Raw genomic sequence first — 21,984 nt, 5'->3', positions numbered from 1 at the left:
CCTGTTCACCTCCTGATAAAATCCAGATGAATCCTGCATTCCATTACCCTTGACACAACCTCACGTGAAGGTGATCGTGCTGGAAGAATGGAATGAGACTGAGATTGGGCTGGGAATATTCCAAATCCTTGTGAAATACAGAAGCCCAGCACATTATTCTTTGAGGATCTCTAATATTTTGGGTGAGTGTAACTTCAACAGTTATTGCCACAATGCCTTATCTGTGAATGTCTGGGTTGTTCAAGCTCAGCTATCTATTTCTCTGGCTTTTTTTCCTTTCTGCAAATCCTCCTCTCTTCTAATACCCTTCAGGTCAATTCACTTCCTCACAGGGAACCACCAACAGGTCCTCTTTGCTTTTTACACATGCTTTCTCAGGATGTTCAGTTAGGAATGATAATACATCCCTTCCTGAAGATACAGTAGCGTGTCATGCCTACACACAATGTTTCTGTTCATTTCTACAGGATTTAACACATTGCTACTGTCAATTTCAATTTCTGTATAAATATCAGGGACTCTGTCTGGTTTTGTGAGTTAGTGCTTTTTGGATAGAGGAACTGGAGACCTAGAATTCTCCTGCGCTTCCATAAAAAGTACTGTACTTTGAGAACCAAAGTAGGAAGCAAAGCAGACATGCAGTGTGAGGTCATTCCAGTGGAATTGAAAAAGGTGCATAAATAAAAAAACAAGAGATTTAAAGCATCATTAAAGAGGTTTAAAGCATCAGTGGTTAGTTCAGGCCATTTTGTGGAGAATATTAAATATTAGCTCCCTGATCAAAGTGTACATTAGGACAAAATCAAAACAAGTGTTATTGGTGTTATTCACAGACTCTGAAATAGCCCTATACTTGCCTCAATTAATATTAGTTGGTAAAAATTTAATTAGCTACAATAAGGGTCTGTGAAACCACTGGCTCTTGTTCTCCAATGTACTGTACACAAAATCTGACTTCTTCAAGGCATTAACTAATTTTATACCACGACAGACAAAGAGGAAGCTTGCAAAATACATTAAAATGTATAAATGTACATTATACTATACATTAAACTACATCAAAACTATAAGACAGTTTAATATTTTGATAGTTTTGTATCATTATCAACTGATCAGTAAAAGACAGCAAAATAGAATGTAGGTTTCAGAATCACTATACATGTAAATCATAAATCAAATTGTTTTTTGCGTTTCGTTACTATATTTACAAGCTTAGGACTTTGGGTTTATTGTGTTTCCTTGTTTTTCAAGGGTATAAATATTTCCTTTCATTTGAAGATTACATTTTATTCATTATACACAGAGGGAATATTAAAAGTTAGTTTATTGCTTCTGGGAATTAACCCAGTAGAATAGTTAATCTGATCTCTGAAGGTACTTTAATTGGGCTACTTTACTGTAAAAGGGAAACTACTGTACATAGTATAAGATTACTACAGAAACATACTGTAAGCTGAAACAATATTTTACAGTATTTCCCAGCAAAGTCAAAAGTAGTTCAGCACTAGAACCTTAGACTGAGTGCCAGTTATAGGAGTGTTATTTTCCACTTAAGTGATTCTACTATATGATGAGACTAAAATCGTATATCAAGGGTTTACATGCCTCATGTGACTAAAGTCAATGCTATCTGATAACTGGAATTCTAAAGACAATCCCATCACTAAAATTACAAAAACTTAAAGGAGTAGGTACTGTAGGAGCAGCTAAAATATTGTAGAAATGTTTAAATGAGATCCCTTCAGATGTTTGTCAGCCTCTAACACAAAACGATTCATCTACACAGGAACAATTAAAGTTAGATGGAAGCACAGAAAAAAACAATGATGAGATTGTCAGTGTGCTGTCTGAACATACTGTACAGTACAAGAGTCCTGCTGGAGTCCAGATTTAAAGAGGGGAAAATGTTCTTGGTAATTGCAAGATTTAACTAGCTAAACAGATGAGTGCAAATTAACTGTTTAATGGATTTTAAGTGTGGGCTCATCTGTTATGCAGGGGTTTGACGCAAGGACAGACATTCTTAATATTATGTTTTATTTTCGCTGTGCAGATTATTCAATATCCTAATGACAAATCTCAAGCACTATGCATGTGGCTTCTCAGTGTTGCTTATGTGCTAGTGTTTTGAAATAGATCTAGTTTTGTCTAGATCTAGTTTAGATCTAGTCAGTTTTGGAGTTCACACTATGTATAAACTCCTTTGGAGCAGATGGTGGAAATCCATGAACATTCACAAGCTTTTGTAGAATCACTGGATAACAACGGACATGCAGAAGAGCAGAGCATTGACCATAAGGACAGGATAAGTGAAGGTACAGTACACAGTTACAGCTGCAGGCACACAGCGACATTCTGCATGTCAAATTGTTCAATTCACTGGAACATTTTCACTGCCACTTGGACACCGGAGAGTTCAATAATCTTACTAACTGTATCATTGACAAGGACAAAGTGTCTGCAGCTGTAGAACCTATCAATCTATAAATATAATATGTATCTCTTACAAGGAACACTCTCCAGGATTCTGGTGGATAGAAGCATGCAGTCACTATGAATTCTACATGCTAATAGATACAGTAGCTGGATAGATGGATAGATCACCATGCAAGCATATACTGTATGAAGCAACTTTGGGAAAACATTTTATGTCCTTCAAAAATGTAAGTTTCATGTACTGTGTCATAATGACTTTCCACATTTACTGTAACAATACTCAAAACCTTCAGCAACGTACTTGAAAAAAAAACGACTGGTCATTCAGTCTACTTTAAAGTTTCCAGAAAGTCCTCGTATATTAACGGATTTTCTCTAAATGAAGCAGGTTGAGAACACGTACAGTAGAAATTTACTGAGGTCACCTCAAGAGCATAAAAAGAGTTGACTTTCCAGAGGGACCCTGTACCACAAAACAGCCTGACCATGAAAACATCTTGGAAAGAAAACAGGATACAAGTTGGGCTTGGGATATCAGGAACAGATATGTCAGGGGAGATCTTCATTAGGGGCAAACTGACCACTCGGTAGCAAAACAGGCAGATCAACCTCTAGGAAACAGGCTGTGGGAGTTTAAAAAAAAAACATTTCTACAGATGGGAAAATATCTAAGTGTGCATGAATGACAAGAGAGAAAGAAGGAACAAAGGCACTTTCAATGGACAAGGCTGAGGGAACGTGAGGGTTAACAGCAAACAGGAAGTACCTGCTCCTCCACTCAACCTCCGATCCTTTAGATACGCAACTGAGAGAAGGAGGCAGGAAACACAAAGGGCAAGGTTAACACATCTCCCAGTAACACACAACACAAAAAAAACACACACACTGGATACAACAAGATACAGTGTGGGAGGGGGAGGTTAAGGCTGAAACGCAAATAATTTTTTATATACTGTATATAAACAGGCACAATTTCAAATCTTGTTTTCCTGCCGGACAGATTGCGATTGTGCCGTTGTGGAGATCATATTTCACAGAGCGGCACACTGGAGCTGATGAGTGCCTACGGGTTATCCACACGAATCCACAGGGTCTGGATTCAAACAGCAGAATTGTGAACAAAAGAATAAAAACTGCCGCATAATTAAAAGGTGCTGTATGCGGCGTGAAACACTGTCAGACTAAACTGTACAAAGATTTCATTCTCCATCCCTCCTCCAACACTGAGAACAGGGTTGTCAGCTGTGATTACAGCAGTCCACAAATGACACTGTGAGACTGGAGAGAATTAGGGGGATGTCATGATTAACGGGTTTAGTGTGCCACACATATAATGTTGCTCTGGGCATTGTAGAGATACATCTACTGTATGTACAGTAGCTAGTCCATACAGAACAAAAGGAGTCTGATACAAAGACATCTAGTTTTATAGATGAGACTGATGCCATGAGATCTTTCAGCAAACTACAAAGAAGGTGGATCCTCAGATCAATTAGCAAATTGCAGCCTTATATTCATGCAACAGCATTTAGCCTGAGGTGTGACAGCACTCCTAACGCTTATGTCAAAAGAAATGAGCTCAATTATATTAAATATGAAACAAATTAATTGTTAAATGTATTGGGTTGTATTTGATAATGCAGGTGAACCAATCTTAGCTTGTCACCATTCTATTAGAAGGTGAGTGAGAGATGCATCACTTCACACCCCAAAGAGCTGAGCTTGCAAAGAGAGGAATGACTCTGAAAAACACCCCCCACTGTTATGATCGACTTGCTCTGATGTAAATTTTTGTTAACTTTTTAGAGTCTCGGTACTCATATGACTGCTTTGTAGCATGATGGAGTTTAAAAGATCGAGGTGAATGAACACAAAAGTTGCAGGAGATTAAGGACTCGTGTTTTGAGGGAACTGCCCTAACCAACAGTATGGTAGAACCATTCAGAACAATGTTCGTTGTTTGAGTGAACATTGATGCATTTCTGATTGAGAGCTTTTTGTTAGAGAGACTGAGTATTTATTATGCATTTCTGTTGTTTTGTTTGTTTGTTTCACAAGATTACAGTAAAGGGATTACTGTCTAATCTCATAATGAACAGGGGAAAAGAAAGTGGAAAACGTCATTTCTGCTGTGAATGTCCCCATTTCTCAATCCACACAAGCACCAGGTGGTCAAATCTGGGGGGAGTGGGGTTGGTCCTGTGGAGCTGCTGCCCAGCTGTCAGTATTTATTTTAAAACTATAACACAAAGGCAATGGTTTGATTTATAATCCAGAGGTCTGATGAAAGGAAAGCAGAGCACTGCAAGACCCCAGAGGGCCACCACCTCAAGCTGTTGTGCGATTGTGTGTTTTCGTGAAAAAGATTTTTCGTTAGGTCTCGGTTTTGAAGGGGGTGTTTAAACAGGCCTGCCAAGGAAATGGGGAAGTTTCTATTAGACAGTGAAACTCTAAATGTGGCTGAGACTGGTTTCTACCAAGTGGAAATGCTGGGAACAGTGAGACTAACAGCTTCACACATACACACATCTCTTTCATGCACCCACATTCACACAAGAAGATATTCGCTGGTCTCTAACGTTTATCTGCTGCCTAAAGCTGGCAGCTTTCCCTGACCCAGGTACTTACTGTATCCCATCCCTTGAAGAAAGTACTTGAAAGCCTCTGTTAGTTTTCCAGGCTGAAAGAGACAATGAAACAACACTGTTGGAAAAAAGGAGCAGAATGTCCATAAATTCCACAGCAAGAGGTGATTGATTCCAGAGTGGAGCAAAACAGTGAGAAACAGACAGTGAACTAGACCTGTTGACCTCCTTTTCCCAAATTCATGGAATCATTTTTTTCTTCATCACTAAAGTAATGTTAAAAATACTGTACTGTATATATTCTACAGTACTATACAAAATCATCAAATTATGTTAAAAAATCTATCATGTACAGTATAATTGGAAAATATACACAAAATGAAAGTCCACCAGGCACGTATCTCACAAGGAAGGAATATAAACGTCGTCTGACCTGGGTGACCTGAGGCAGACCACCAGAGTCGGCCATCTGTGAAGGAAAAGCAGAACTGGGGTGAGAGGAGCTCTGGGATCTTCATACCGGGGTGTGAAGCTTACTCAAGGGGCACTGAATAACCTGCAGATACTGCATTATCCATGCATTAGTAAGTGTAACTTTATTCAACTACAGTAAAACACTGCAGACAGCAGCACACATACAGTAGATAGCATTACAAAACATAAGGTAGGACCATTTCTGTCTTTCTAAGTCATAGTCATTGCATTCTGCAAGATTTGCATTACCTTCAGGAAAGTGGTATTAGTGGGATCCAGCTTGGAGTTGCATTCAACCTTAAAAAAAAAAACAGATTGCTTGAAATACAGACATCAGTGATCAGCTCTGAAGGCATCTGTGCTCAAATGACAGCTGAAGAAAAGTGCAGTGAGTCCTATTTACCACACAGTTACCCACTCGTTGTATTCTTACCTCATCACAAACATTGAGCACAAGAAAGCAAACAGTTTTACTGACACTATGTAGGACAAGTTCCTAAAAAAACAGTCAAAATTTGAGAATGAAAACAAATCAGTTCTGCCATTGCAATTTTGAATGCGACTGACGTGAATTTAAAAAAAAATGTGAGTGCTAGACGCTAGATTTACACACAAATTGATCTTCTGGCTTGAATGAATACACAATGAACAGCTATATTGACCCCTGAGGAAATTGTAATATATCAGAAAAATGTGTGGACATATCATTTCAATCATTACATTTAAAATCCAGTCAGTTCAAAATGTATTTTAAAAAATGGTGCATTGAATATAATTAAAATAAGTGTCTATGAATAGAGTTCACCAAATTCTGAATTTCTGAATAACATAGAATATTCTGCTGTACATTTGATATTGGCACAGTACAGTACTGTATATGTTGTGTTGAAGCCATCGTTTAGCAGACCATTCATGTACAGCATTTACTGTACCTCCAATTAAAATGCTGCCATAGGCCTTCATCCCTAAAATTTCAAACTACTGTACGTGTTATTCCTTAAATTTTAAACATGCCCAAGTACAAGAGCTTGATCAATTATATGTAAGATTAGAAGTGCTACTATAAATGACATGATGGGCACAGAATCTGCAGTTTCTTACTGTACCTGTATACAGTATGTACAGTACATACAGTATTAATCTTATTGTGTCTACTGTAGCGAAAACAAAGAATTGATATACTCCTTACTGTATACTGTATATGATTGAATTGAATAAAAATTCAACGTTAGTTAATTACATTAGATTTCCCCATTTTGCCAATGCCAACATAACTCCAAGTAACAAAGGTAATACACTGTTTTTAAAAGACAGATTTCTTTTCTTAATGATGATCAACTGAATAAAAAATGGAGCAAAAAAAGAAAGGAGCTGACAGTTACAGTGAGAATGAAAGAACCACTGTAAGACAGATGTGCATTTTCAGGGTGAGCCTACTTGAATGAGAGGAACAATCAAGATGTTTGTACTGTATTGTATGACACCAGTTTGCTTATTTCACAGTTTATGACAGTGTACTGCTACAGTAGATGCTGGTGTGGGCTCCAGTAACACATGTACGTGCTTCGGAAGAGATGTGGGTCAGGATGGCAGAGGGAGAGGACGGGGGGGGGGGGGGGCTGGGCTAGCCCAGTACCGCAGTCTGCTGCAGTGATGAGTCATCTCTGCTTGCCAGGGGCAGCCAGCTGGCTCCGTGCTGCTGCAGACCCTGCGTCAGCTGGCTGCCTCTCTCCCAGAGCAGGACGCTGCTGGAATTGATATTCCTGCCACACCAGCTGCACAGACAGCCCCCATCTCTGCGGGGGTGACTTTGAAATCCTGTGCGCCTGACCTTCACTTGTCTGCGGCCTTCCGTTTCAGGAGCCTGTTTAAGGCCAGTGAGTGCAGAGATGGGCACTGCCTCATTCACTTGAATAATTTGTTTACCAATACAGTGAGAGATATAAATACTGTATTACATCAAGACTGTGGTGTACTGTCATCTAGACTGCCCTAGTTCCTCTGCAGTCATTAATACATTGTGACTGTCATAAAATACAACACAGAACTGACTTTACGTTGAGTGCAGATTCTGTGTTTTTCTGAATAGGAGAGAGCTATTGTATGTCTATATAAGAATTCTAGAATTTTGCAATAGGGATTTGTAATCTGGAGGTATTTTTTTAAATGACCAACATATTTACAATTGTTAGTTTTAGTTCTGGTAAATTGGTAAATGTGGAAGAAAAGAGACTGTGCTGTGCTATGGGTTTAAAGAGCTGGAATTTTCATGTCTTTCAGCTGATACCTCTAAGAGAAGCTCAGCACCCTCCTTGATGGACATGTTGTTTTGTGTGTTTTTATACCCATCACTTCTGGCAATTGTCCATCAACTCAGCCTGTCACTTGAAGATGGATGGAGATATCACTCACACCTCCTCCACAATGTGCATCTATTTATGCATTAGAAGCGCCACACAACTTCCAGTCAAGTTAGTTTCAAATGGAAGACTTTTGTAACCCTTGCTAATGGAACTAAACATTTACAGGTGCTTTACAAGCCTCAGGAGTCGCTGATGAACTGCGATCTGAGCAAACTCTCCCCTGGTAATTCTCAACCCATTGTAGTCTGCCACTATAGAAGATTCAGTCACAGTTGCTAAATGACACCAGTCGCTGGTGAGGGCTGGATTACAGGTCTCAACCTGTGCAAAAGTCCTGGGCATCTGTTACCCAGGACAACCACAAAACCACCCTGTTAAAAAATTAGGTGTTTCAAACAAAGAAAGATAAAAAGTTTTTTTTGCGTATGACAGAAAATCCAAACGCAAGATGCAGAAACAAAGCGTTAATGACGCTCTGAAAAAAACAGCTGGAATAAAGGGGAACAAAGTTGAACAAAGTTTTTTGGAAGAAAAAGATTTCTGCTCACAAAAGCATAAATATCTTTTGCAGCAAGACCCCATCCAACACTTACTAAGCAGCAATGTGATACATTTGTCAAACAAAAATATTGGTTTGGTGAAAACATCACTTTGACTAATAAAGTAAAAATGCTTTTTTAGCCAGGGGCTTTTTGCCTTTTCTGCAAGGCCACCCTTGAACTCAAAGAGAAGACACACAAAGCCAGCCCCTTATTCATCTCAAATTGAATGATGCCTGTGATATTCCTTAACAGTAGGAGCACTGTTATTGTGAGAAATGACCAGTAATCACACTCACCACTCCTTCTTCAGCTGGGGCATTGTCTCCAACCACCAACATGGCTGGGCACCTGCACAAGGAAAACACAGAAATGAGGGTTTGCTACAGATCTCTCCAATACCTCAGGTATGGTAGACGCATGGGCTTAGTGATGGTATTAAAGATGTACAGATTTAAAGAGATGATTGCAAAATTTGGAGAGAGGTTATCAGAGGAAAAATGAAGTTTACAGACCTTTCTTAAGTGTATTGTTAAAAAGTGATACATACATTTTTCACCGAACAATATTAAGATGGGAAATGAAGACTAGGAAATCATACCCTTCATCTCATAAAGTACATTATACTTTTGGAGCTCCTCTACACTTTGAATCCATATACTGTATCTCTACACCTTTCCCCAGGTCTAACTAACACCTAACCATAAATCAAACTGTACCACTCTGTACTGTGAGGAAATCCCAGCAGTGTGGTAACAATTAACTAATTAACAAGACAAGTGGTCTGCTGACGACGTCTATGTGCTACTGTATATGAACACTGAGGCACTCACTGCAGGGTCTTGGCATTGACCACTGTGCCAGGTCTGTTCATCTCCAGGTCTCTGCGGCTGTTTGAAAAAAGACCAGAATGCATTAGTCCCAAACGTGTTATGCAATTTCAGGCTGCACACTACTATAGATAACTGCAGAGTCCATATTTAATGTTCGCTAAGGCACCTGATGCAAACTTTTATGACTACACAGTGTGTACCCCTGTGGTGGCTAATGTGAGGAGGTACAGAACTTTGACAGGTTTCTGTTCATTCTCCCTTTCAAATACACAGATGCTTAAAGCAATGCAGCAGCCATAATGTAATATTTGCAAGGTTGTGGTCCCTTCTCTTTAATTCAATCTTACAGTGGATGAGGAGAAAAGCATCCTTTGACAATCAGATGCTTCACAGGAAATACCAATGCCACTCATTTCTGCTAAACACAAGTGCCAGCTGCACTCCTCAGTGCAGGAGATCTGCAGGCCTGGAAAGTTAAGAATCAGTCTTAACGTTGGGAGGCAAATCAATCTTTTTGTCAGCAGTAGTATGCGTTCAATAAAATATCACACGTAACCAATGAGCAAAGAAATTACTCTGCAAAATGTAGCTGTAAGCTTTTTTGTTAGAAGACTATTTGAATCAGACAATCCTGTAGCAGTACTTGAAATAATGTGTAGATCCAAAACTGAGAAAAAGGAGGACACAGTAACCTTGTTTCTGACTTGTTCTAGTTCTTATCTGCTGTGTTCAAATATGTGTGTGAAGTGGACAACAATCAGAAATCCCTGTAAATTAGTTTCAGCCAACCCTCGTGAGGCATAGCAATGAATCACAAACCCCATTTTGACCTGGAAATTTGCTGTAAAAACTATGACCACTCAGATCTCAAAAGCAAAAATAGACTGCTGGTCCAGAATGCACCCCACTCTTTGATCTTCAGCAGGACAGCCCCAAATAATGTCACTGGTTTACTGTATCAAACTATAGGATTGTAATAACCATATCACATTACAATCCAGCATATTCATTTCTTCACTACGAGCACTAAAATATATATATTTTTATTAAATAACTTCAGTCTCAAAAAGATAATGTGGAAAATTGGGTTAGCTTCAATTCCCACTCATTCATTTTCAGTCTTAGTCTGAAACTTCTGAAATACTCATGCATAAGTGACTGCTGAATTGATGGGAAAATATACCAATGTTCTTATTTGCAATTAAATCTGAATCATAAGGATCCTAGCCCTATGTAGATAAGCAGCTTTTAAACTAAAGATAATCTTTATTCGACACCAAGCACGTAACAGCAATTTGCATATGGCTTGAAAAATCATTTTCGTGCCCTGAGGCGATGAATTACCTATTGTACATGTTCCAGAAGAGCTGCAGATTAAACTGATTGATGCTGCTCCCAATCTGCTGCCTGTAGCTCTGCACAAGCTCTGTGTTGCTCATCAGCTCCTCCTGTGGACAGAGTGTGTCAGTGTGGGTTCAAACTTCACATTACAGTATGTACCCCAGCAGTACACAGTGACCAAGTGACATCAGCACAGGGTAGATATTAAATACACACAGCACTGCATACTTCTAAATTAATTATAAAACATTTTAATTATGTACTAGTTCAGAACTGTACATAGTGGATGTGATGATAATACAAAAAAGTCTGCTTTGTGTCTGTAACTGTATGAACATTCTAATATCATTGAGATGTATGGATTTAAATAAAATCTTAAATGAAATTAGACATATTAGATGTGTTATTAGGAAGTCATATTTCTATTTTATACTCAAATTCTATTAAATTAATATTTTTATAAAAGTAATATTTTATAATATTATGTACAATTCCAGAAATGACCCTGATCAGTCTAATATCGATGTTGATGAGTATGTGAAGAAGTTTGCTAAGCCTACATCTGCATTTTATTTCCTCCACCTACAAAAGAAATCGCAGGAAAAAATCCACTATCTCCTTATACTGTTTAATTGGGCATGTCGCAGCTTTTGTTTGTGATGCAACTATATGACTCTGAATCTTCCAATAAATTAACTGCTGAAATGATTCTTAATTATTTAATTAATCCAGGTGAAGATCGCTTTGATGATGAGGCACTAGCTGGAGCAAATCCTTCCAACTGAACAGAAATGATACAGTTGGTCATCCTGATCTTGCACAATCAGGCTTCTTGCACAGTAAGTGTTGAGATTGTTAGTACATAAAATTTCCTGTGGATTTAGCTTTCTGTTACTGTGCTATACTGCACTGAACTATAAGAGAACCATAGGTTTCATACTATGAAGCACCAGTCTTACCTGGCTGAACAAATGGGACAGAACTGTGTCTGGAAGAGAGCTGGTTAGTCCGGACAGCTGCGGGCAGAGAGCAGGGAACAGGAGAACGTTTGGAATAAGGAAACTAAATTCTGTCATACAGCTAAACAGAAACACCCTCAGTCCACAAGAAAATCAACCTGTGCAATAATCCAGACAGGTCCAACACAGAAGCATAATCAATAATGATTATAGGATAAAACAGAAAAATGCAATTTAATATATTCATCTTGTAAAAATCAGAAGCATCAGACTAATTTGTATCAATGTATCTGTAATTCTAAATATCACAGTTTATGAATATTTGAATAAAAAGCATTGTATGTATTGTAAAAATTCACATTTAACCCTTTTCTGCTATTTCAGGACTTGCAGGACAATTACTAATTACCATAAATTGCATTGGACAAAAACCCCTGACATCATATTTTCGGTATTTTTGGACCATAGTATTAATGTTTTAGGATTTTATTTTAATGCAGTATTCTTCTTTCCTATGTGTGTTTAAATAATAGGGAGCAGCCATTTTGTTCTCAGTTCAACAAAATGGCTGACATCAGCTGTGAAATTTACAGAAGGCTGTAAAATACCAAGACTTGTGCAGCCAGAGAGAAACAATAGCAAAGGTAAAGCATGACACTTTGTCACTGTGTCTATTTTTGCACTGTATACATATGCTGAAATACCAGACGTGGTGTACCAGCAGGCAGCTGTTGAAATTAATCAACACGATCCAGCAGCGCGATTTAGCAGAAAGATTTTTCAGACACACTGTGGAGGTGGCTAACATGCTCTCTCAACACTATCATAATCTGCACGCATTTAATAATTAAAGAGTCATTGATAAGACAGAGCAAAGCCGGATGAATCTGTGACATAACCCAGACGTGAACTGGTACCATCTTTATCAGGGAGTAAAATGAGTGCCAAGCACTTTACTTCAGTGGTGTTTTCTGAGCTTCTGCTCTGGGACCTTACTTTATCCATCTTCCTGAAGGGTTGAACCATTCCAGATTTCAAAAGGAGCTAACAGAAAAGGGCACAGAAGTCTGGAAATGCCCCGCCAGAACATGAAGCAGGACCCAAAACATATTTTTACACTCTCACATCCAGCTTTATCAGACTTTTCTGGAAATTTCTCTCAGATAAAAGGTCATGAAATGATTCGCTTGCTTAATCAAAGGAAAAGGCCTACTCTCTCCACAGTATACGAAAACATTCGATAGCCTGTAAATATGTTTGCCAGGATTTTTGGCTCCATATTATTAACGTATTGCTTATCCTGGTGAAGGCTGCAGCAAACAGGAGCCTGTCCTGGAGAGGGCACAAGGCAAGACTCATAGCACATGATTGCTCTTCCCTGGTTGGGACAGTTTATGGCCGCCAATCAAAACCTAGTCCACACAGCTTTGGAGCTAGGAGGAAACCAGAGCACCCATCAAAAACACACATGGTCACAGAGGGAACATGCAAACTCCACGCAAACACCCAAGGCCAGAACTGGACATACTGTATGACCCTGGAGCTGGGAGGCTACAATTAGCCTTTCCACTGTTCCTCCTGGTACAAAAGAAATAACGTTTAACCTCATTTTATTTTGATTCTGTGGAGATTGTATGCCGGCTCTGAGTGTTATGTTTGGATGAAGCCTCCGCTAGATGAACTGCAAGCTGGAAATGCTCTCCTGGTAATGCCAAGAAAAGCCAGAACCAACCTTGGTCGCTGCCCAGTCGATCCAACCCTTCCCATTGGGGTCAATGTTGAGCAGGACCAGGCCCTCCACCAGGTCAGGGAAGATCAGCTACAGGAAGGAGGAGGGAGTGTTACTGTGTCTTATGAGTACATTTATACTAGAGCAGACATACAGTACATCACAGAGCCATGTCTAATCAAAAACATCATCCCCTTGTTCAGTGTTTATACTAATACTACCCTGCTGTATGTAGATCAGCACAAGGTACTGTTCTACATACAAGCTGTGTTGGTATCTCCTCGGCCTTGTGCTTTGCACTGTGCTACAGTATGTACAATATTGTTTGTCAAGGCTGCTTATTTTAATATGACAGGGCTCTGGATTTTGCAGCTACCAATGTAAGAAAATCTGTGGTCGGCTGGCTCCCTCTCAAGAAAGGGATGTTTTTTTATTTATATATACTGTAGATACGCATTAACTACAGAAAAGCACTGTCAACATGTGGCAGCATATAAAAAAAAATAATAAAAGAAATAAACACAAAACACTTTGTCAGAAAGAAAGACTACATTGTTCTTAATATTCTAATATTGGCTCATCGAATAATCCATGTTGTGCTCTTTCTTGCTCTTGTGAAAGTTTACTTTGGTAAATGTACCACAAGAACGTCATTAATTTTGAATTCAGTGAAGTTGTGTAGAGTTACCAGCCTAACAGCACAGTTTACACTGATGTTCTGAACCTGTACTGTAGATAGAGCTCGAGACGACAAGGTGAAGTCACATGCTAGTCTAGAGCATCAGAAAAAGGAAGTGCTCACTTACAGCAAACTTAGCCAAGATGTAGGCACCTGCCCCCACACCTATTCCAACAATGCTTTTGAACCTGAAAACCACAAGAGACCCATTTGGAAAATTGCCATTATGCGTTTCATACAATATGTTTTTATTTACATCTTTCATTGATAAGTGCACAGCGTGGTACCTTTCAACTATACTCACCCAAAGTGCTGGATCACACTGGGTAGCATTCCAGCCAGCTGGTCCATAGTGGGATACTGGTACCTGTGAAGGAGGCATTCAGATTATTCTTAGTTATGAATGATAAGCACAATGGCTAATACTTTTGGTGCACCTTTTTGCCTTATACACCACGTAGAGAAAAAGAGCCTTTGTGAATAGATCAGTCTGTGGTCAGTGGTACTGGAACCCATTTCCACCACAGGCTTGTTGGGTGAGGAATGGGGCCACAACTGACTAATCAGAGGAGCTGGCCTCATAAAGAACTGCCCCACACACTGAGGTACTCCGAAAGGGAATTCTTCCTGCCTCTGCCTGTGCTCAGTGCCTGAAGAGGGCCAAGCTCATTACCCAGTGGAGACTGCCTCCAGCTCATACTGCACATGTGTGGCCAAGCACATCACAGATAACAGGAGGATATGATGACTAGACATTCACTGTACTCCCGACAATCTGTGGACATGAAGTTCTTCGACCCATTGTCCACTGTCCTCACTGATCTCTATGAAAGCTTTAGAACCAAGTTTAGATTATTTGAAGGAATACAGTACAATCCCATCGATCAGAGCTGATGATTTTGTATCATTGCTGTTTTGCATCTGACAAAGGGCATCCTTACAAAGTAGCATCATGCATGACTCCGGAATAAACTGAACTAGAAAATAGGACATCTTTTTATTAACTTCAAGAAAACAGACAGTCGGGAAGACAAAATGTCAATGAAGAAAATAGCATTTATTCAATGTACTTGTATAGGAGGAATGGAGTGATCTGTTTTTTATGATCATGAGATGCAACCTGATCCAGAGCAATGCAATGTCTCTGTATTGGATGGCTCCGCAAGACTAGACTGTATATTGTAACCACAGCTTGTGGTGTGAAAATCTTTTCGACCTTGAAACCAATTGACACATGTCAAAGAAGCATTAGCACATAGATGAAGGAGGTTAATGGTGCTGAAAATAGTTTTAACAGTCAGTCTCCCTAGCCCATTTGCATTTCATAGGAAGACAATGGTTTTTAGGTGAATAAGATGGGGAGAATATAATGAGTCTCTTTTTGAAAGGCTCTCTGGTGTTTTGTATTTCTGTGTCCCATTTTGAGATTAGACATTTGCATTATTGGTCTATTGAGAAAACCACAGACCTTTCCTACAGACACTTTGAGATATGTCCAAAAACCCTTAACGCACTCTTAGATTTTACAACACCTCCTTCAGATCTTCTAAGAACACTGTACATCTGTGTATTCTGTCACAAGCTTTCATCTGGACAGTCCCAGATTTCTGGGGAATTCTTTAATTTTTCTCCTTCTCATATGGGAGGCTGAGTCCCATAAACTAGAGGTTACTTCCAAAAATGGAGACTGTGCCACAAGTGACCTGTTGTTTAGGACATTGCAGATAGAAAAGCACAGCATGCCTCATACTGGATGAAGTTAACTAGAACAATCGTGGCCAATATCCTTCTCAGTAGCCCTGTATGTCTGTGACACTGTTGTGTCTGGTCTGGGCTCAAGCTAAAGCAGTTCTAGTGTGAGCACAAGTGATGTGACAACGGATTTCATGTATGGTATACAGCATGTATACAGTTGAGCTATCACTGGAGCAGAAGGTTGCAAAAGTGTTTTGGGCGAATAAAAAAATCCTCCTGCTTTCTTGGTAAGTGGGACGAGCGGAGATTTCTTTTTAATGAGTTTTAATACAGCCTTACCCCTGGGGGAACTGAGAGGCACCAGTCTGCTGGCCAGGAGCATCCACATGGCACACGACAAAGTGCTTCGTGATCTCCTGCATGTCCTCGAAGTTGAAGAATGTGTTGAAGCACAGCTTGTCTGTGGAGCAAAAAAAAATACTTACATTTTAAAAAAATAGACAATGGTTGAAAACGTCTTTCCAGTTTTACTGTAGTGTTTGTTGATGTAGCTGTAAAGCAATGCACTCTCTGTGACATTAACATCTACACATATGCCACATTTGCTGTTTTCTACATTGTAAAACAATGCAGAAAAAAACACCATTTGGGACACAGGCATAGAGTGTACCAGTGTAGGCCCCAGTCCAGTGGATTCTGCACAGACAAAGGAGACTTTATTTTCTTTTCCTAGATCTGGAATCATTTTTTACACATCCATTATGGAATCACCAATGGCTAATCCATTCAGCCTTGTGACTACAATCTGTGTACTGCTTGGGGATATTGCGTACCTGTCAGCTCCATTTGACAAACAGCACTTTGAACTCCACAGTGCTAAACAGCAACATTTGTCCTAAATGCAGGGGCAATGGATCTCTCAGTGACAACATTCCAAGTATGCAAGCAAGTCCCAGGGGAAGAGACCCTGGCTGGCCATTACTTTTGCAGCTCTGGTCACAGCGCGATAGTGAGCAGCCCTGGGCTCAGGCTGCACTCTGACTGAGCTCTTTCACTTCTTAAGCTATTTGTCCCAGAGCAGTCCATTTCCACACCTAATAAGGATCAAACAAGTGTCTCAAACTAATACAAATCAAAGTTTCAGCTCCCTATACATTCTAATGACAGTCACTGTTGGCACACAATGTAGTAGGTGGTGCTCAGAGTAAAGATATCTAGATTTAAATATTCTATATCAGGAAGAATATTATGTTTTATTAAATACTCTTTAGCCATGGATAAATGACTGTTATATGAGAGTAAAGGACATCAAAATGTATTTTATTTAGTGACATTATTATGACTAATAGCAATTATAATGGCTATATCTAATTGATGCCAAACATCAATTTTAAATAAAGTGAAACAAATTCCTCAGTACTGTACAGTTCTTTATTTGTCAGTGTAATGGTGTTTAGTAGAGTGTATAGCGTACATATACTGTACAGAGAGAGAGTCAGCCTGGTGTCTCTCAGGAATGCAGTGCCTGAGACGTGGATTTTCGTCTTTCTGAGTGGAGTAAAATTATACTCAGGAACACAAACATTAGCACAAGCTCAAAGGAAAGAAAATGGGACGTGCATTATGGCATTTCAGCTTTTTGTGATTAGCTTGCCTTTTTCCACTTGTGTTTGGAGAAAAAGGCAGGTTAAGTGCATTGTGACACGATGACCTTCAAAAAGCCTCGTCACAGCTGGGAGCTCAGACTGGACCGGATTCATTAACTTCATGCTGCAAGGGCTCTGGCCTTGATTTACAGACCAATCAATACAGACAGTTCTTCATCATCTGTTACTGACAAGCGAAAGATCAGGTTACTGAAGATGTTGCAGTCCTGAGCTCCCATTCCCCATTCCTTGTGCTTTATCGGCTTGGGTTATGTTCATGAATTTCAGAAGAACAGCGGACCTGGGGTGCACAATCAGCCAACAATTCAATTGGAGGCTTTTAGAAAAGGTCATCGCCCTTGTTGGACGAAAAATGCAATCTTAAATGCCAGCACAGTGAATAACAGAGATGTGGAGTGGCGACAGAATATAACACTCAATGTTTTAAACCAGAACAGATGTGAAGTTAAGAATAAATATTTTCTAGTATTTTAATATTCAACTTCCATGTCCCATTGTGATCATCACTTCAGTCACAGCCCAACTCATAACCATGGAATCCCAATTCTGAAGAGCATATCTTCTAAAACAAATCAGAGTATTTCACATTCTATTAATTATACTTTTCAAAACCAATTTTAAAGGCATACTGCATTAATATAGTGTCCTAAAAATATTGAAATGCACTTGAAAATGTAAAGAAATAGGATATAAATATATTGTAAAATGGATTAACCTATTTTCAGCACTTCTTTTTCAGTCCATATACATCACAGTCTATAAATAAATGGGCTTTAAACTCAGGAGATTTAGACAAATCCATAGTTGTGGAATAGGGAAGCTTAGAGTTTGACATTAAGCCGCTGGGTTATAAGGGTGAGAGTCTGGCCATGTGGACACAGTGGGCAAGGTGTTCCTTTGCAGAGAACTGGGGGAAAGTCTGAGGTCTCCTATTTACAGTATATGCAGGAGGAAGCAAGTGATTGATAAAACTGGGAGTTTGTCCTCCCAGAATTTTATCTGAATGAATGCTTTATTACTATTTCTTTAGGTTGTCATAAATATTTCAGTATTTTCTTCTGGTTATTTTATAATTACACTATATATCAATGAAAGTTCTGGAATCAGTTGTTTTTGAACTGTTCTGCTAGGTTTTCAGAATTACGGAGACAGGTTTTCTCCATGAAAGCTGCATTATATATGAAATATTTGCTTGATCAATTCATTCTTTTGGCATTTGTTCTGCCTTCACTCTGGATTTCCTCTCTGAACTAATTATTGATTCCGATAAGCCAATTCAACACCATTCTGAAGGCAAGGGCTTGATGAGCAGGAGCACTTTGATGTGGTGCTTCCAGTTTGAACCTCTATCCTACTTGAACGCTTTGATGACACAGACCCTTTCCAACTCTGACAAACATGTCCAGTGGTGAAATAATTAGTCTGAGTAGTTTATGAAGGATAACATGGATGACTTAGCAATAGTGTACAATTTAAAATAATGACATGGTCCACTGAAAGTGCAAACTAAATTATTGGCCTTCAGGCATACAAGTTGTATTATTTCTATTTGTGTACGTGGAACCCAACACCCCGGACATACTGTATCACTCCTCTCCTCTGCCTAACAGACCCAGCAAGGGTTTTCTCAGCTAAGGGAAAGAGTTTAATAAAAATAAATGTATGTAGAACTTTGTAGCATTCTGCTAATTGTACACACGCTTTACCAAAGACAGAATGGTCTGATCCGACAGCCTATAATCTGCTCTCTGCACCCAGGCTTCTCAATCATAGACCCTAGAACATGCAGGCTCTGATGACGCATCACATGGACACGAGTACGAGTGATTGACCCTGAACAGATGGTGAGAGGCTTTAGAGCAAACACGCATATTGGTGGCAGTGTCAAAGGAGATATTTATTGAGGAAATATTAATTCTGGAAAGGAAACATGATTTCGTGAAGATGAAAGTCAAGAACGCTACAGGTACAGTATATGAGATTGTCTTCAAGGATAAGAGAAACAATTCCACCCTCAATCTGAGGACATTCTGCCCATTGTAACCCCTCTCATGCCAGTGCTCACACAATCCCTGTCATAGCTGGAGAGTCCAAACCATCCATTTTAATATAAAAAAAACTAATCTACCTGAATTAACATTAAATATTTTAGGTGCCTAGTGGATGTTGTGCAAGGTAGGAATATGTATTCAATTGTGAATAAATAATATAGTATTGTAACGCAACGGGGGCTCAGGCGGGCGCCCTTGCCGCATCTGGTCGGCCCCATCCCGACTGGAGGCTCGAACCCGGGACTTCCGCGTCTCTCTGCAGCGACCCAGCCCCGTGAGCTAAAGAGAGATTTCTCCACAGCCCAGTAGCTGTGGTCCTGCTATCACAGGGAAGGGCGGTGACGTCACCCGCTCTGGTACGCCGGCTCTTACACACAGTGCTTGTCGGCCGTAAGCGTTACAGTATATAAAATGTATATTATATTTCTACACAAGTGAGCAAATACATTGGACACAGCAACTGACTCTGTTTCTAAGATTTTTTTTTATTATCCTTCTTTCAGCTGAAATCATGCCAAACAAATAGCCGTAAAATATACTGTAGCTAATCTTTTTTTCCTTCTCGGTAATGTAATATTAATTGCGCCCCAGCCACTGCCTTGTCACATTTGCATTTTCATCGACTACAAGCGCCCGGCCCCCTCTGCCCACATGTGCCAGATGTGCTGCACGTCACTGGGCTTCAACAACCAGGGCAAGACACCCGCCGCGGGGGGAGGAAAAAAGCTGAGTCGCGAAAGTTGCTTCGCTTCGTGCTCCAGATATTTTTCAGGGAGGTAAAACCGTGACCTCCTCTACCTTCCCCACTAACAGCAGCGTAAGCTCATGCTCTGCTCCCAGCACAATTTTCCGTCCTACTTCGGAGCACCGGATACGTAAATTAAGCAGAAAGCCTACAGTATATTTAGAAATAGCTTCGCTTATTTTCAACATATTAAAGCAAAGCATCCCCCCTCCTCCCTTAGGAAAACAAATTGCTGCTCATCCCACTCATCACGACCCCCCCTCCCAAATGTCCCTGACTTTCTCCTCTTTCTGTAATCTCTGCAAATAGGCCTTCCTGCTCTTCCTGCCCTGCGGCCCTCAGCCTCCGCTAAGCCAACTGCTCTAGCGGTGCCGCTCTCTGAATGTTAATAGAACCTGCCGCAGCAACGCCGAACTGCGGCAGACCTGGTGCTGCGCTGAGCGACTCCTCCCTCCCTCCCTGCATGACGGGAATGTTTTTTTGACCTACATTTTTTTTTTATCACACGTAAGCGCATGATTGGGAACGGGCGAATAAACTGGACCGATTAACCCTCCTACAGCTCAGCATTTTCTGTGGGACTAGTCAATCCTATAAACGTGTCTGGAAATCAGGGGGTGAAGAACTGCTTCTCCTCCATGTTTCTCATTTCGTGAACAGCAATCACTTCATTCGGACTGAAAAAAGCGAAAAGCAAGACATTCTGCCGGCGCATTTAAAAGAATAGTTTTTGTGTGAGTGGGTTTTGAGTTGCTCCACATACAGTACGAACCCCACTTTAGACACAATTCAAATAAATATGAGAAAACAAGAAAAACGTCTGGAATGCCTACAGTACCTACGTTTAAAGTATGCAATTACAGTCTGTCAAAGTGGGGTTTCACGGCAAACTAAAAACTGAGCAAATCTTTGAGCAAATGTTACATACTTTTAAATAATAAATTATGATGATAAATAGCCATCAGTTTCCACTGATAAAAGGTGGCTTCCTTTATGACCATTATACTAGTACATACCAGGTTGTAAACCTTCCACAAAATAGTCCGTGTTCCTCAGAGTGAAATGCACAATGATGTAAAACAGTTCAATCCATCCATTTTGTCACCACTTCACCCCCAATTCAGGGTCGCAGCGGAGCCAGAGCAACAGGCGCAAGGCAGGGCACCCCACGGACAAGATGCCAGTCCATCGCAGGGCATCGCTACAGCCACAGGCACAGACTCTCACACACTCGAAACAGAGGACAGCTCACCACCAGTATGTCTTTGGAGTCTGAATCACCCGGAGGAAACCTCAGAAAGCAACAGGAGGACGGCAGGATACAAGATGGGACACCAGTCCATCACTGGGCACACGCCCTCACACCAGGGGCAATCTTCCCAGAAGCCAGTTGACCTACCAGTATGTCTTTGGAAACTGGAGCACCCAGAGGAAACCTATTACAAACCTAGCGAGAACATGCAAACTCCACACGGACAGCACTCCAAGTCCAGAACCGAACCCAGGGCCCCAGAGCTGCGAGGCAGCCATACCAACCACTGCGTCACTGTGCCACCCTAAACCCAGATAACATTTAATTAAAATAATTGTAAAATTCTTCTGACATGCTCTTAGATTGATGTGGTGTGTTATATTTATAGAGCATCCTCCCTCCAGTAGTTAGCTCTATAAGGCTGACTCACTACCACACGCATGTCCTACTTATCGTAAAGTAGATCCTTTGTGCATCACATCAGTCATCATACAGTAGATGAAGAGATGAAAAGTCACTTAATATCTCATCCTGAAAATAAACAAGAGCAAGCAGCTATACTTTTGTTTTTGCATATCACATATCACAGGGACCAAGTGGTAGCATTGCCACATTTTTAATTTTTCCTATCATATG

General features: G+C 40.1%; 1 protein-coding gene across 7 annotated transcripts in view; it reads right to left on the bottom strand.

Annotated features, from left to right (window-relative positions):
* Nucleotides 1-21,984, bottom strand: part of ndrg4 (NDRG family member 4) — a 69,295-nt gene that overhangs the window by 5,438 nt on the left and 41,873 nt on the right. For 5 of the 7 annotated variants that reach the window (XM_088614124.1, XM_088614125.1, XM_088614127.1 and 2 more), the window contains 12 exons: nt 15,973-16,093; nt 14,243-14,305; nt 14,066-14,126; nt 13,263-13,349; nt 11,531-11,587; nt 10,575-10,678; nt 9,231-9,287; nt 8,697-8,748; nt 5,745-5,792; nt 5,455-5,490; nt 5,065-5,116; nt 3,203-3,241 (listed from right to left, as the gene is read on the bottom strand). In XM_088614124.1, coding sequence (XP_088470250.1) covers nt 3,203-3,241; nt 5,065-5,116; nt 5,455-5,490; nt 5,745-5,792; nt 8,697-8,748; nt 9,231-9,287; nt 10,575-10,678; nt 11,531-11,587; nt 13,263-13,349; nt 14,066-14,126; nt 14,243-14,305; nt 15,973-16,093 — 777 coding nt within the window. The remainder of the gene's footprint in view (nt 1-3,202; nt 3,242-5,064; nt 5,117-5,454; nt 5,491-5,744; nt 5,793-8,696; nt 8,749-9,230; nt 9,288-10,574; nt 10,679-11,530; nt 11,588-13,262; nt 13,350-14,065; nt 14,127-14,242; nt 14,306-15,972; nt 16,094-21,984) is intronic. The other 2 variants (XM_088614126.1, XM_088614131.1) reach the window with 1 other exon arrangement.

Source organism: Lepisosteus platostomus, chromosome 20 (assembly GCF_059453375.1).
Source record: "Lepisosteus platostomus isolate fLepPlt1 chromosome 20, fLepPlt1.hap1, whole genome shotgun sequence".
NCBI lineage: Eukaryota > Metazoa > Chordata > Actinopteri > Semionotiformes > Lepisosteidae > Lepisosteus > Lepisosteus platostomus.
The sequence above is the reverse complement of the archived record's forward strand: the minus strand, read 5'-3'. Positions and strand labels throughout refer to the sequence as shown.